Source organism: Podarcis melisellensis (assembly GCF_964234715.1).
Source record: "Podarcis melisellensis genome assembly, chromosome: 13".
NCBI lineage: Eukaryota > Metazoa > Chordata > Lepidosauria > Squamata > Lacertidae > Podarcis > Podarcis melisellensis.
The window spans coordinates 44,017,003-44,030,629 of record NC_138545.1 but is presented as its reverse complement, the minus strand read 5'-3'; the positions used below and the strand labels follow the sequence as shown (position 1 = coordinate 44,030,629).

Sequence of the window (13,627 nt, the reverse complement as noted above, 5' to 3'; positions counted from 1 at the left end):
TCATATTTTTCTTAGGAGAGGAGCAATTTCACATTTTAGTTCTCTGAGAACTGCTGCGTGTATATGCCATCGGGAGCTGGTGATTTGTTTGTTTTAATTTGGCAGTTAGCCCTAGAACTTTATCTCCCATCGCCTCTTTTTGGTTCAGTTCTCTGAACACCCTTCTGGAAAAAGTGATTTAGAAATGGGAATCTGTCCAATATTTTTCACAGTAAAGATGGATGTGCAATCGCTGTATCCTCCTTTCTTTGCCTGGTGCTCTGACACGTTCTCTGGCTTCTTATGTATTGAAATAGCTACTTATTCTTCATCTTAATTTTTTACCAATCAAACATATTGCTAAAGGCCAACAATGATTTCAATATATCAGAAACAGGCTTCTTTCCACTTGCCTCATCACCTCATATATGTTTTGCAAACTTATTTTTGTCCTTCTTGCCCATTTTTAAGGGTATCTCCCTTTCAACTTCACTTTAATCCGGAGCTTTCCAAACGGTGTGTCGCGACACATTAGTGTGTTGGTTGCCGTGTTGCACAAATGCTCTCCGCACTCTTAAAGGAGGTTAGTTTAACCTCGGGTTTGCTAGTAAAACTAAATTACTGTGTCACGAAATGATGCATATCTAAAAAGTGTGTCACCAACATGAAAAGTTTGGGAAGCCCTGCTTTTAACCGCTGCTGCTCCTGCAAGAAGGGAGAAAATTCAGAGGCTGAAACAGGAAGCAAGGGAAGACTTGCAAGATCCACCCAGGGGCAGATCTACTATGAAATGAATAAAGCCCCTAAACCCAGAGGGGGCCTAGAAGTGACTTCATTCCACATTGCTTAAAATATTTGGGTCTAGGAGACCCAATTTGAGTCACATGAGGCAAAATTTATTAATTTTTTGTTGGATATATTTCAACAATCCCAAAGTTTGAGAGTCAGCAGTGCAGATGATGAAGAAGAAGAGTTTGGATTTGATATCCCGCTTTATCACTACCCAAAGGAGTCCCAAAGCGGCTCACATTCTCCTTTCCCTTCCTCTCCCACAACAAACACTCTGTGAGGTGAGTGGGGCTGAGAGACTTAAGAGAAGTGTGACTAGCCCAAGGTCACCCAGCAGCTGCATGTGGAGGAGCGGAGACGCGAACCCAGTTCACCAGATTACGAGTCTACCACTCTTAACCGCTACACCACACTGGCTCTCATGCTGTAAAGGTTGAGTGTTGCGGCAGTGGCAGAGCTACATGCTCCAGCACCCAGAGCGGCGAACATGCGGGGGTGTGGCTGGTGCATGTCCTAGAGGCATGCCGCCCACAGGGGGCATGGCACATGTCGCAGGGGGTGCAGTGGGCTGCTCGTGTCCCGAGGGGGCAGCCGCAATGTAACCCCTCTGGATGGCACCCAGGGCGGACCGCTCTTCCCGTCCCCACCTTCATCTGCCAGTGTGTTGCGGTATGTTGGCTGCTCTGCTGTGGCTAATGTCACCCCCCCCCTTTTATCAGAGGTCAGGACCCTAGAGGAATCACAGTGAGTTCACTGTTTTCACCAAAAACTCAAACTAGCGTAAAATTTGTAGTGATCTGTTATGAAACAACCCCATTGATAACAGTGGTTATCCAGACCTCATTGCTGGCTGTGAAGGGGCCCCCAAAACAGTTCACGCTTCAGGGCCCCCCAAATCAGAGCTTGAAAGGATCTGCAGGAGGCGGCTTCAAGCAGCAGGACTGGGAGAAAAAAGAAGTTTCCATCAAATACAAACTGCTTCCACCTCCTTTCGCAAGATGCATCCCTACCACCCGTCAGCATTTGCGAGTGCACCTGGTTCCAGTAAAAGAGCAACTGGGAGCACCTGTTAAACTCCTGGTAATTCCTTTGAAGCCACATCCTTACCTGTTCCACATCTAACATCATGTATGACGGCAGGTGGGTGGGAAGGACTTCACCAAAACAGCCTGGGGGAACACATGTACCCCTACATAAGCTGATCCCTTCATTCTTTAGAAGCTAGGGTTCTTATTTTTGTGACCTAGAAATCTGATGTGACCTAAGTAACAATCTATTGGTGTATGCGCTGCATTTCATAGCACCGTGGTCACTGTTCTGATTTGGTTTGGCAACATTGACGTGTCCCACCAGGTTTAGGGCATCGTTTAGGATTAAGTCTAGGCTTGCCTCTCCTCTGGCAAGTTCCATGACCTAATAATCTAAAGCAAAGTCACTGATTGTACCGAAAATAAAACGTTGGCTCTTTGTTGAGACCTGGCTGTACCTTAAAAGCAAAGCGAGCAGGAAACAGAAAAGCAGCTTTTCCTGTAAAGATCAAAATGATGAGGTTATTCAAGGCATGCAACACGGAGATGATGAAAAGCACATGGTCACGGTGGAGAGCTAAATTTCACTTCAGCAATACAAATGTAAAAAACTATTTCTTTTCCCAGTTCCCAAGGCAAGGCTGTGTGTTAAAACAATATTAAGAGATCTAGCCTTTTGGGTGTTCTTCCATTTATTTGAAGTCTTTTGTCAGCTGCTGCAGCAGAGCTACCCTTGTTTAGCCTGAAAGAATTGTCTTTGGTTTCAATGTTTAGGGAAGTTTTTAATGTATGGTGTTTTATCGTTTTTTAATATTCTGTTGGGAGCTGCCCAGAGTGGCTGGGGAAACCCAGCCAGATGGGCGGGAAATACATACATACATACATACATACATACATACATACATACATACCTTGGTCCACTGCAGATTGGTGGTACCACACATCCACATGTTTACTTCACTTGACATCTCCTTAGGTAAAAGTAAAGGGACCCCTGACCATTAGGTCCAGTCGTGGCCCACTCTGGTGTTGCGCGCTCATCTTGCTTTATTGGCCGAGGGAGCCGGCGTACAGCTTCCAGGTCATGTGGCCAGCATGACTAAGCCACTTCTGGCGAACCAGAGCAGCGCATGGAGCTCACCCCGTCGCAGGGATTTGAACCGCAGACCTTCTGACCGGCAAGTCCTAGGCTCTGTGATTTAACCCACAGTGCCACCCGTGTCCCTGACATCTCCTTAGCTGACCCTTATGAATAATTGTCCACGAGGATAACAGAGCCCATTGCTACAACACTTTGGCTGCACACACATCCCAGGCATTTAAAGCAAACAGGCACCCCTAGAACCCTGGGAACTGTAGCTCTGATGGGGTGAACTACAATTCCCATGATTCTTTGGGTTGGGGGATGTGCCTCTCCTTTGTCACCGTTCCTGGTTTCTTTCTACATCTCAAGATCACCTTCAGAGTGTTTGCTCAGGGGCGCTAAAAACATTCTTGTTTTGACAGATGCTTAGAGAGTTGTGATAGTTTTAATCTGCTTTAGCATTTTAACTTTTTGTATGATTTGTTTTACTGTTGTAAATTGTGCTTGGCTTTCTTGTTTTATATTATCATAAAGCGCTTTGATCTGGGTGTGCCTGTCAAGCGGGGTATAAATCTGTGAAGTAAATAAATATGCCCATGTCTCCAGTATTAAATTGCTTATTAGGCAATTATCACCCACGGTAAATCTGTGGAGTTTACATTATGTTATGCTATACCTAAGTTACCTGTGTGTCAGCTACTCATGAGAAAGAGATCCCTGTTCCCTGCACAAAGAGATATTCTGCTCATGTGTTCTTGGCTTCTCTCCGTATGGCGTTGGTCACTGCAAGCTTCTTCTCAGCTGGGATAGCTCAGTTGGCAGAGCAGCCTCATAAAAATGAGAGTCACCATGAGTTAAAAGCTAGATGCAGGCGCTGATTTGATGCCGAACTGATTTGTTGCATGGTATGCCATTGCCTCACTAAAAGGATTGACATCTTTTACGGGACACGGGTGGCGCTGTGGTCTAAAGCACAGAGCCTAGGGCTTGCCGATCAGGAGGTTGGCGGTTCGAATCCCTGTGACGGGGTGAGCTCCTGTTGCTCGGTCCCAGCTCCTGCCAACCTAGCAGTTCAAAGGCACGTCAAAAGTGCAAGTAGATAAATAGGTACCGCTCCGGCGGGAAGGTAAATGGTGTTTCCGTGCACTGCTGTGGTTCACCAGAAGTAGCTTAGTCATGCTGGTCACATGACCCGGAAAAACTGTCTGCGGACAAACGCCGGCTCCCTTGGCCTATAGAGCAAGATGAGCACGCAACCCCAGGGTCATCTGCGACTGGACTTAACAGTCAGGCGTACCTTTATCTTTACCTTATGCCATTGCCTCACTAAAAGGATTGACAACTTCTTTAGAAATACACCTTATTTAGAAAGAAAGCCATATACCACATGCCATAAGTTTTTGAATTTATTTTTTTGGAGTACTCCCTACCACTGCAACAAAAACAACACTAAACAAAAACAAAAACTTTTAACATGTGAGGAACACTTTTTCCCCAGTCACATGCTTCTAGCACCAGAGCAGGTAATTCTGAGTAATACAATGAGAAGATGGGCACAGGAGTTGAGAAAATCATGAGGAAACCTGTCTGTCTAACAACATGGGTCAAGCTCTACAGAATCGGCTTCCTGTATGCTACTTGCCTCTTGTTGTCTGACATAGAATCATAGAGTTGGACGGGACTGTAGAATCATAGAGTTGGAAAGGAATCACCACCTGAGGCCCTTCTTTGCGTGCCTCTTTGTGTATCTCCTCCATGAGAGGTCCAGAGGGTGACAACATGAGAACAGGCCTTTTTCTGAGGTGGCTTCCCATTTGTGGACTGCTCTCCAGAGGGAGACTCACCTGAACCACCAATATATATCTTTAGGCACCAGACAAAAAGCTGTCCTCTATAACCAGGCCTTGGACACTTAATTAACTCTGGCCTTTTTTGGTGCAATGTTTTTAATGTATTTCTTTCCCCCTTCATTTTATTTTATACATGTGGGGTTTTGGGTTTTTGTTTGTTTGCATGTGTCGCTTTGTGTTGTCCTGGGCAAGAGAAAGTGACCGATAAATGTAATAAATACTTAAGAAAATAAAAGAGAAACTTCCATGCTCTGAATTGGAGCCTCTAGATCCATCTTTTGCATTGCCCAGTCAATGGCTTCATGGTAACTGAAATATACTCGGAGTCCTGCAGTGATTTCATGCTCTTTATTGCAGCTTGTAAAACAGTGATTGAATTGCTCCCCAAAAAACCTCATAATGTAATATAATAATGTAAATATACATTATTTACACAATGAGTCCTGTCTGATTGGCTGATTCTGCTTCCTTCCTGGAGCCTGATTGGTCTTTTCCTGCAGGCCAATCAGTTGTTGCATTCTATGATCCTACCAGCCTAATAGGCCGATTAACTTCCTCCTGGAGCCTGATTGGTCTTTTCCTGCAAGCCAATCAGTTGTTGCATTCTAGGATCCTACTTGCCTATTGTTCTGGGACCCAAGCTTAGTACGTAACAGTAACCCTTGGCATGTCTCTCTTATTTCTACCCCAAGACCGCAAGTTCCTTATTGCCAATGCTCAGATGGAGAACTGTGCCATCATTTACTGCAACGATGGTTTCTGCGAGATGTTTGGCTACTCCCGGGTGGAGGTGATGCAGCGCCCCTGCACCTGCGACTTCCTCACCGGGCCGGACACAACGCACAATTCCATTGCGCAGCTGGGGCAGGCATTGCTGGGAACCGATGAGTGTAAGCTGGAGATCCTCTACTACAGGAAAGACAGTAAGCAACTATTTTATTTATGCATTTATTTCCCAGCCAAGCTGCTGGACCTACTTCTGCCTTGTGACCCCAAGTCATCTGATTATACTAAAGTCACATTTAAAGGTTGCTTCTCCCAACATCCCTGTGTGTTCTTCACTTGGCATGTTGGTTGGATGAAGCAGATGGGTCTCCACCCCCATCGTTCTGCCTGGACACTGAAGACCAGCTCTGAGGGCCTTCTGGTAGTTCCCTCCCTGCAAGAAGCGAGGTTACAGAGAACCAGGCAGAGGGCCTTCTCGGTAGTGGCACCTGCCCTGTGGAAAACCCTCCCATCAGATGTCAAGGAAAGAAACAAGTTTTTAATGTTTGATGTTTTATTGTGTTTTTAAGATTCTATTGGGAGCTGCCCAGGGTGGTTGGGGAAACCCAGCCAGATGGGCGGGATATAAATAATAAATTATTTTTATTATATTATTATTATCTGCTTTCTACTGTGGCAAGCAATATGGATTCCTTCTGGCACGATTTCCTGCCATCATCCAGGAAGGTGACACCTCTGCATGCCTGTCCAATGACCCCAGGCAGATGATAGATTGTTGCATTTCCTCAAATATAGAAGTTTTGCTGTACAAAAGACAATGGGATAAACTAATGTGTGGAGAGGCAAAAAGTGAGGAGGAAGTCAGGATTTCAGGTTCCTAATGTAGGTACCTTGCTGGTATAGTGGGTCCTACTCTATGTCAAAAGGGGCGCAGTTGGCGCTGTGGGTTAAACCACAGAGCCTATGACTTGCTGATCAGAAGGTCGGCGGTTCGAATCCCCGTGACGGGGTGAGCTCCCGTCGCTCGGTCCCTGCTCCTGCCAACCTAGCAGTTCGAAAGCACGTCAAATAAATAGATAAATAGGTACCGCTCGGGCAGGAAGGTAAACAGCGTTTCCGTGTGCTGCTCTGGTTCTCCAGAAGTGGCTTAGTCATGTTGGCCACGACCCGGAAGCTGTACGCCGGCTCCCTCGGCCAATAAAGCGAGATGAGCACCGCAACCCCAGAGTCGTCCGAGACTCGACTTAACGGTCAGGGGTCCCTTTACCTTTATTCTATGCCAAAGGGCAGTGTGTTGCAGTCAGATACTATGAATTAACTGTGCACCGTTCCTTAGGTGCAGTCTGGTCTCCAGACTCCCATCTCTTTCTCCCTTTATCAACTAGGAGAAATCCTGTGCAGGCTTATGCTAGGAACCCTGTGAGGGAACTGTATGTAAAGCCTTGTAATTAAGGGCTGGCAGAACAACCATCTTGAACAGGAGTGCTGGCATCAGTATGGAGCCCACAGAAGCCCATTTCTCTGTCTTCATCCCATATCATAGAATTTTAGAGCTGAAAGGGATCACGAGGGTCCAAACTCCTGCAATGCAGGAATCTGTTTAGGGAAGTTTTTAATATTTAATGCTGTATTGTTTTTAACACTCGATTGGGAGCCACCCAGAGTGGCTGGGGAAACTCAGCCAGATGGGCGGGATATAAATAATAATAATAATAATAATAATAATAATAATAATAATAATAATAAATGTTGCTGTTGTTATCATTATTATTATCTTTTGCCAATGAGAGTGGAAAGTTTCTCATGACAAGAAGGCAGAAACTGTGCAACTGAAAGTAGACGATCCCTCTGAGATGGTTTGATCCAACCCATCTGCAGGATCTACAACGATGCAACTACAACTTTATTTTTTTTTAAAAAAAGAAAGATTTTGGGGTGCCCTTAGCAAAAGGGAAATTTCGTTTTTAAATGTTACTTGGTATGGATTTGACTTAAAAAAAAAGACAGGAAAAAGAGGGTGGAACTCTTTTGCTCTCTGTCAGGCGGAATTCTGCAAACGTACCTCCGGAATGATTGATCTGTGCACCCAATTGTCTCAAAAAAATTTTTTTTTTAATTGGCTCCAAGAAAATGGGGGAAAGTGGGGGCTTTTGTGGTAATAGCAACAGGAGGAAGGTATGGAGCCGGTTTTGACCTATAAAGTCTTAAACGGTTCAGGACCGCCATAACTCAAGGACCGCCTCTTCCCGCATGAACCTACCCGGACCCTGAGATCATCTTTGGAGGCTCTCCTTTGGTGTGCCTCCTCCTTGAGAGGTCTGGGGGGTGGCAACACGAGAACGGGCCTTCTCTGCAGTGGCTCCCCATCTGCGGAATGCTCTCCCCAGGAAAGTTCACCCGGTGCCTTCATTGTATATCTTTAGGTGACAGGCAAAAATGTTCCTTTTTAGCCAGGCCTTTGGTTGATCTTATTGACATCCAACACCCTTTTAGAACCTGGTTCTTTTTTTGGGGGGGGTTTATTGTTTTTGGTTTGATTTTATATGTTGTGGTCTTGTTTGTCAACCGCCCTGAAACCTCCGGGTATAGGGCAGTGTATAAATTGAAATAATAATAATAATAATAATAATAATAATAATAATAATAATAATAAATAATAATAATTGTTATGTAGTGAATTTCTCACCCTGGGCCAGTGGGGGGATACTGTAGATAGTTTCCACTCAGGTCCACATATGCAAATAAGGAATTGAAAGTGACGTTCAGTGATTGGATAGTTACAGACAGCTGTTACTGTTGCGTTGTAATGGAGCTCTATATAAGCAGGCTGGCTCAACCCTTCAGTTCAGTTCTGTTCTGGCCTGCGAATAAACAAGAGCTGTTTGGAGAATCGCTGTGTCGTCTGATATGTTCACCCACAACTTAATAAGAATAAGAATAAGAATGGAGCTAGTGGAGGATGAGCCTCAGCAGAGAACACCAAAAGAAAAGCCTGGGTAGCTCGATCCACCTCCTTTCTTGTAAGTGTGTGGCTGCTCGTCTTCCTTCCTGGCTTGGAACGATGAAAGGCAGACCCATATCCTTGCCTCTTGCCCACCTAAGCATCTGAGATCTGCACATGGTCAAAAGTGCACTTGTGACGTAGGAACTAACCAATGGGGATTATGCTCACTTGGACACCTGCCCCACAAAGGCACCAGGACCCCCATCAAAAGGAGAATAAGCAATGTCTTTATTAGACTGCACTGCCATAGACACAATATAAGACACACTATGGTGTTTAAATCCCACCCCCAAATGTGGAAGGCCTTTGATTTAACTGAATGCCATCATGGCCTTAGGCACTGCCAGCAGTGACACAATACTCCTGTTTTCTTTCTGTATGTTGCATTTGGGTACAGTGAATTAATGGCGAACTTTCCCCTTGAGTATGGCCCAAGTATCCAGACTCTGAACTCCTGCTTCTGAGCAGCCCTGAGTTACGAACCTTGCAAATAAGGCAGTTCAATTACCAACACATTCTGCGGAGCCTGAATTCAACCATCAGGGCTCAGAAGACAACCCAGGAAGCGCTGTTCATATTCCGTTCAAATGTGGAGCAGGTGGCCGTCAGACGCCTTCCATCTGCTTTCTTAAGGCTGTCTATCCTGCACCACTTTCATGCTCCAAATCATCACTAGGCTAGCCAGCCACGTTTGCGTGTGTAAATGGGACTGCAGCAGTGGAAGAGAGCACAGAGAAAGTAGCACAGAGAAAAATAAAGGAAGAGGAGGTATGCTAGGTCAAACAGTGTCAAATCCAGTCAGACCCAGCAAAAGAATCCAGGGATCAGAGGATGTAGCTGCATATATATATATATATATATATATATATATATATATATATATATATATATATGCTTCCTATCAGGGGAGTCACTGACAGTTAAGGCATGTGTGCCTCTTCTTTTATGGATTTGCTGAAGACAAGCAGGTGAGATTCTCCCCTCCCAGCTACGGTGCGGCAAGCTCTTCCCAGATCCGATGCTGGCCTGCTTTTCTTTGAGATGCTTCTGGCTGCGAAAGAGGAGCAACAGGTTCATCATTCAAATCGCGAAGCTCTCTCTCCTTCCTCTTTTTCTTTGCCAGACCAGAGGAGGCCTTCATGTCTATTTTTAAAACCCTTGCTCTGCTAGCATGCGGAATATAATTGTCTCCGCTCGACCCTCTGCCTGTGATTGCCCGCTCCACTGTTATAAAGTAGTGTTATTGGCAGGGGAAAGACCCTGTGTTGTTGGCAGCCAAGGTTTAATTAGACAGCCGGACCTTCAGTCCGTCTGGTCCGTGTTTCATAACGCTACCAGTCCCCGTTCGGCAGTTTATTGCTCTGCGGCTGGCAAGGTTGTTTCCTTGCTTTTGCAGCCCACCGGAGACAAAACAGCGAGTGGCGATGGCAGTTCAAAGGCAGCAGCTCGTTCCGGTGGCAAAGGAAAAACAATGGGCAGGTTGCCAAACATATCCAGAAGAGACAGGGACATGGATAATGAGGGGTTTGGAGCAGCAGGAGGAAGCAGAGCAAGAGAGGCAAATGTAGATCTACCTTCCTATGTGTGAGCGCATATATGGTATCTTGGGCTGTGGGTGGGAAGGAAGGAAGGAGCTTAGGATGGGGGATGCAGGGCCAAATGAATGTAAGGAATGGAAAGTAAGCAGTGAAGGCTAGTTGTCCTGGGGGGGTTACCATGCAGCGTGGTCTAAGTCCGGTCCTAGGTTGAGGGTAAGGAGGCTGTCTGTCAGGGGCAAAGCGAGGTCCAAAGCAAGGAGTCGGGCATGGTCGGGAGCTCAAGAGAGCAGGTCAGGGTGCCGGCAGGAACAGGATACCAACGATGTTGCTCCTGCAACCTGGGACTGGGCTGACTGGCCTTTATCTCCTCTGAGGCCTAGGGCAGTCCCGGCCCACAGGTGACTTGCCTCTCCTGGCCTTAAGGCGAGCACTCCTCCTGAGAGAACTTAGTTCCCTCCGCCTCTCTGCCCTGAGCCTCTGAAGCTCAGGAGAGGCTGGAGGGTTACTGGACCCAGAGATAACCTCACCTTCCCCTGACAGGGCTGGGAGAGGAGCACCCGCAGGCAATGGGTCCTCAATCACCTCTGGAGCCAGAGCGGATTCAGCTGGTGTCTGCTCCTGAGGATCCGGCACAGGTGAGGGCCCTTCCGATTCAAGCCCCTGCCCCAGTTCAGCCGGCTCTGGAGGCGGGGACTCCTGTGCAGGCTGGGATTCCTCAGGTTCGGCCTCTGAATCAGATTCCCAGGCCATCGCACTAGTCCTCAGTGGGGATGGCAGGGCAAAAAGGTAGGGAGAGCCAAAAAAAACCAACACCTTATAGCATGAGAAGCCAATGGGAGGCAGAGACACAAATTCTGCTTTTGCCCTCCCACTCTTCCTCTTGAGTTTTACAAGGGCAACATTAAGACTGAGGAGGCTGAGAGCAGGGGCAGATTTAGGGCTGTGCGAGTGGTATGCACACACTGGGCGCTGAGCTGAGAAGGGGGCGCCATCTCAAAGCCCAGAAAGCAAAGTGCCTGGCTTTTGGAAGGAGGCATGTGGGTTCTGATAGGGTCCTGGACTCCTCCTGCCTCCTTCCCAAGGCCTAGTTAGCGCTTCCCCAGTTCTGGGGGAAAGGAGGAGGGAGGGCTCTAGGACCTTGCTAGAGCCTGACTGCTCCTTCCTAAAGTTGGGTGCCTCCTTGCCCACCTTCGGGAAGGTAGCTCAAGGGCTGGAGAGGGGGCAAATTGTTGCCTTGCACAGGGCGCCATGTTGTTGTTGTTTTGAGTGATATACCGCCCTTTATCCAAAGATCCCAGGGTGGTGTACAACATTAAGAACACATTTTACAGAGCCTGATAATAAAAGCATAATACAAAGCATAATATCAGACAGCATAATAATAAAATAACGTAGCAAAGGCAGCAAGGTCCTTGGGCCATTGTATAACAGACAGTGGGTGTTTATATGTCTGCTTGCTAGATCTGCTGAGCCGTTTAGGTTCATCGAACTGACAGAACATCTTCTTAGCATTGTGATGCTAAAACAGGGGCAATAGTTTGTTGGTACAGAGAGAAGCCTGCAGCCTCCCTTGGCTACAAGTTGCCCAGACTGAGGGGATGGCTGTGGATCTGTGAACTTTATAGAGTACCCAAGTCCGCCACTGCTGAGAGATCCAGTTCTACCCCTTAGACTGGTTAGAAGCGAGGAAGTGGGCAAGCAGAAGCTGGCAGAGGGCAGGTCAAGCGTGGTGGTGGAGTGCTCTACTTGCTGTAATGGACTAGCTGCCACTGGGAATAGGTTTCGCAGAGGCAGGTGTTGATCATTTCAGCCCCAAGCAGGGAACAGTGTGCTCCAATCTGAATTCCAGGCAGCTAGTCCTCAACGTGCTAACACCCACTGCCACTGGATGTGGGTGTCCACGGCAGCTCTTTTAGACTTGGCCACCCAGCATATACCTTCCTAAATCTGAGAGCACAGAAGAAAACCAGTGGTTCCTGCGTGCGGCTGAGACAGAAGTGCTAATCCAGACTTCACGGGGATCAGTCAAAAGTTAATTTCCTTACAAGAGGCTTGACAGCTGGGCTTGACAATGACAGAGCATAGCAGCTCTGAGGTTAATTACAAGCTAAGTCACTTCAGCCAGAGAGCATGGAAGAGCAATGCGGCTGAGAGGAACGGCTGCTTCTGCTCCCCCGGAAAACACTAGAATAGTCGTCCCTAAACTCTTGTAGGTCTTATTTTATCATCTGACCCCCAAATACCACCACCACCCTCCCAGTTGTCAAGAGACACAAGAATGCAACTCCCTCCCCCCCTCTGCTGCTAATGCGAGCTCTTCCCAAGCTGTTTCTGCAGTCCTTCAGTGGGCCTGAAAAAAGCTAAGGTGGAAGCAACAAGCACTCTTCATTTTTATTGTTTCGTAAGTGCCACTTTCCTGAGCAGAAGGAAGCTCCAGAGCCAGACGGCAACAGGCTCTCTTCACTGTGAGATGAGAGTCACGGAAATGGGCGACATTTCTGCTATAACTGTTTTTGTTTTGTTTACAGACGTATCTGTTGAGCATGGAATGGGGAGATGGTGACATTGCTAGTCTGTGAAATGGCACCCGTTCCCCCAAAGCACAACAACATGCATTTCCTTCTTCCTTCCAGCGTAAGCCAGACTTCTGTATCGTTTGCTAGCTACGCTACGAGTTGCATATCTCAGCCAACTGACATAACCTGGTGAACACGATGATGTCATGGCACCACATAGCCAATTAGATTTGGCCCCGTGGGGATGTCACTGGCGGCAACTGAAGCCTTTACATTTCCCCCACTCTTATTGGGGCCAGGGAAAAGGGGAGACAAGGCAACCTGTCTTGCATCACTGCATTGTTTTCATTGCCCACTATCCCTGTAGCTGGGGAAGCTGGAGAATTCCAATGCAAGCAAAAATGGGAGCAGAAAATGCTGCTCTCTGCAATTTACGTCAGTGGTGATGTCCCTCCCTCCTCCCCCAATTTGTATTGTGTTCTTTGCCTTGACTGAATCGTGTAGAATAATGTAATGATAACATAATTAATTGTGTAATTGATTACATAAGGCCTTACCGTAGCAGACAACAAGACAAATAATGTATATTTTGTTGGGAAACAAACTGCAGTGGAATGGAAACAGCGCTGCGTGCAATGAAGCTGGAAACCAATGGCTTCTTACATCCCTTACTGTAGTGCAGCAAAAATTCCCCCCAGATACGCATGACTAATTGTGGCAGAATAGGACCTAAGGAGGACGCAAGATTTATTGGGGTGTTAATGCTGTGAACCCCTCCAGCCTATGCTCAGGTTCTATCTATGTGTAAATAAGTATAACCTAAAAACACCACAAAAAATGAAGATCACGGCCACTGGTCCCATCACCTCCTGGCAAATAGAAGGGGAAGAAATGGAGGCAGTGAGAGATTTTACTTTCTTGGGCTCCATGATCACTGCAGATGGTGACAGCAGCCACGAAATTAAAAGACGCCTGCTTCTTGGGAGAAAAGTAATGACAAACCTAGACAGCATCGTAAAAAGTAGAGACATCACCTTGTCAACAAAGGTCCGTTTGGTAAAAGCTATGGTTTTCCCAGTAGTGATGTATGGAAGTGAAAGCTGGACCATAAAG

At 46.7% G+C, this 13,627-nt stretch overlaps 1 protein-coding gene across 2 annotated transcripts in view; it reads left to right on the top strand.

Annotated features, from left to right (window-relative positions):
- Positions 1-13,627, top strand: part of KCNH6 (potassium voltage-gated channel subfamily H member 6) — a 125,145-nt gene that overhangs the window by 14,714 nt on the left and 96,804 nt on the right. For both annotated transcript variants that reach the window (XM_081883816.1, XM_081883817.1), the window contains exon 2: positions 5,423-5,653. In XM_081883816.1, the coding sequence (XP_081739942.1) occupies positions 5,423-5,653 (231 nt within the window). The remainder of the gene's footprint in view (positions 1-5,422; positions 5,654-13,627) is intronic.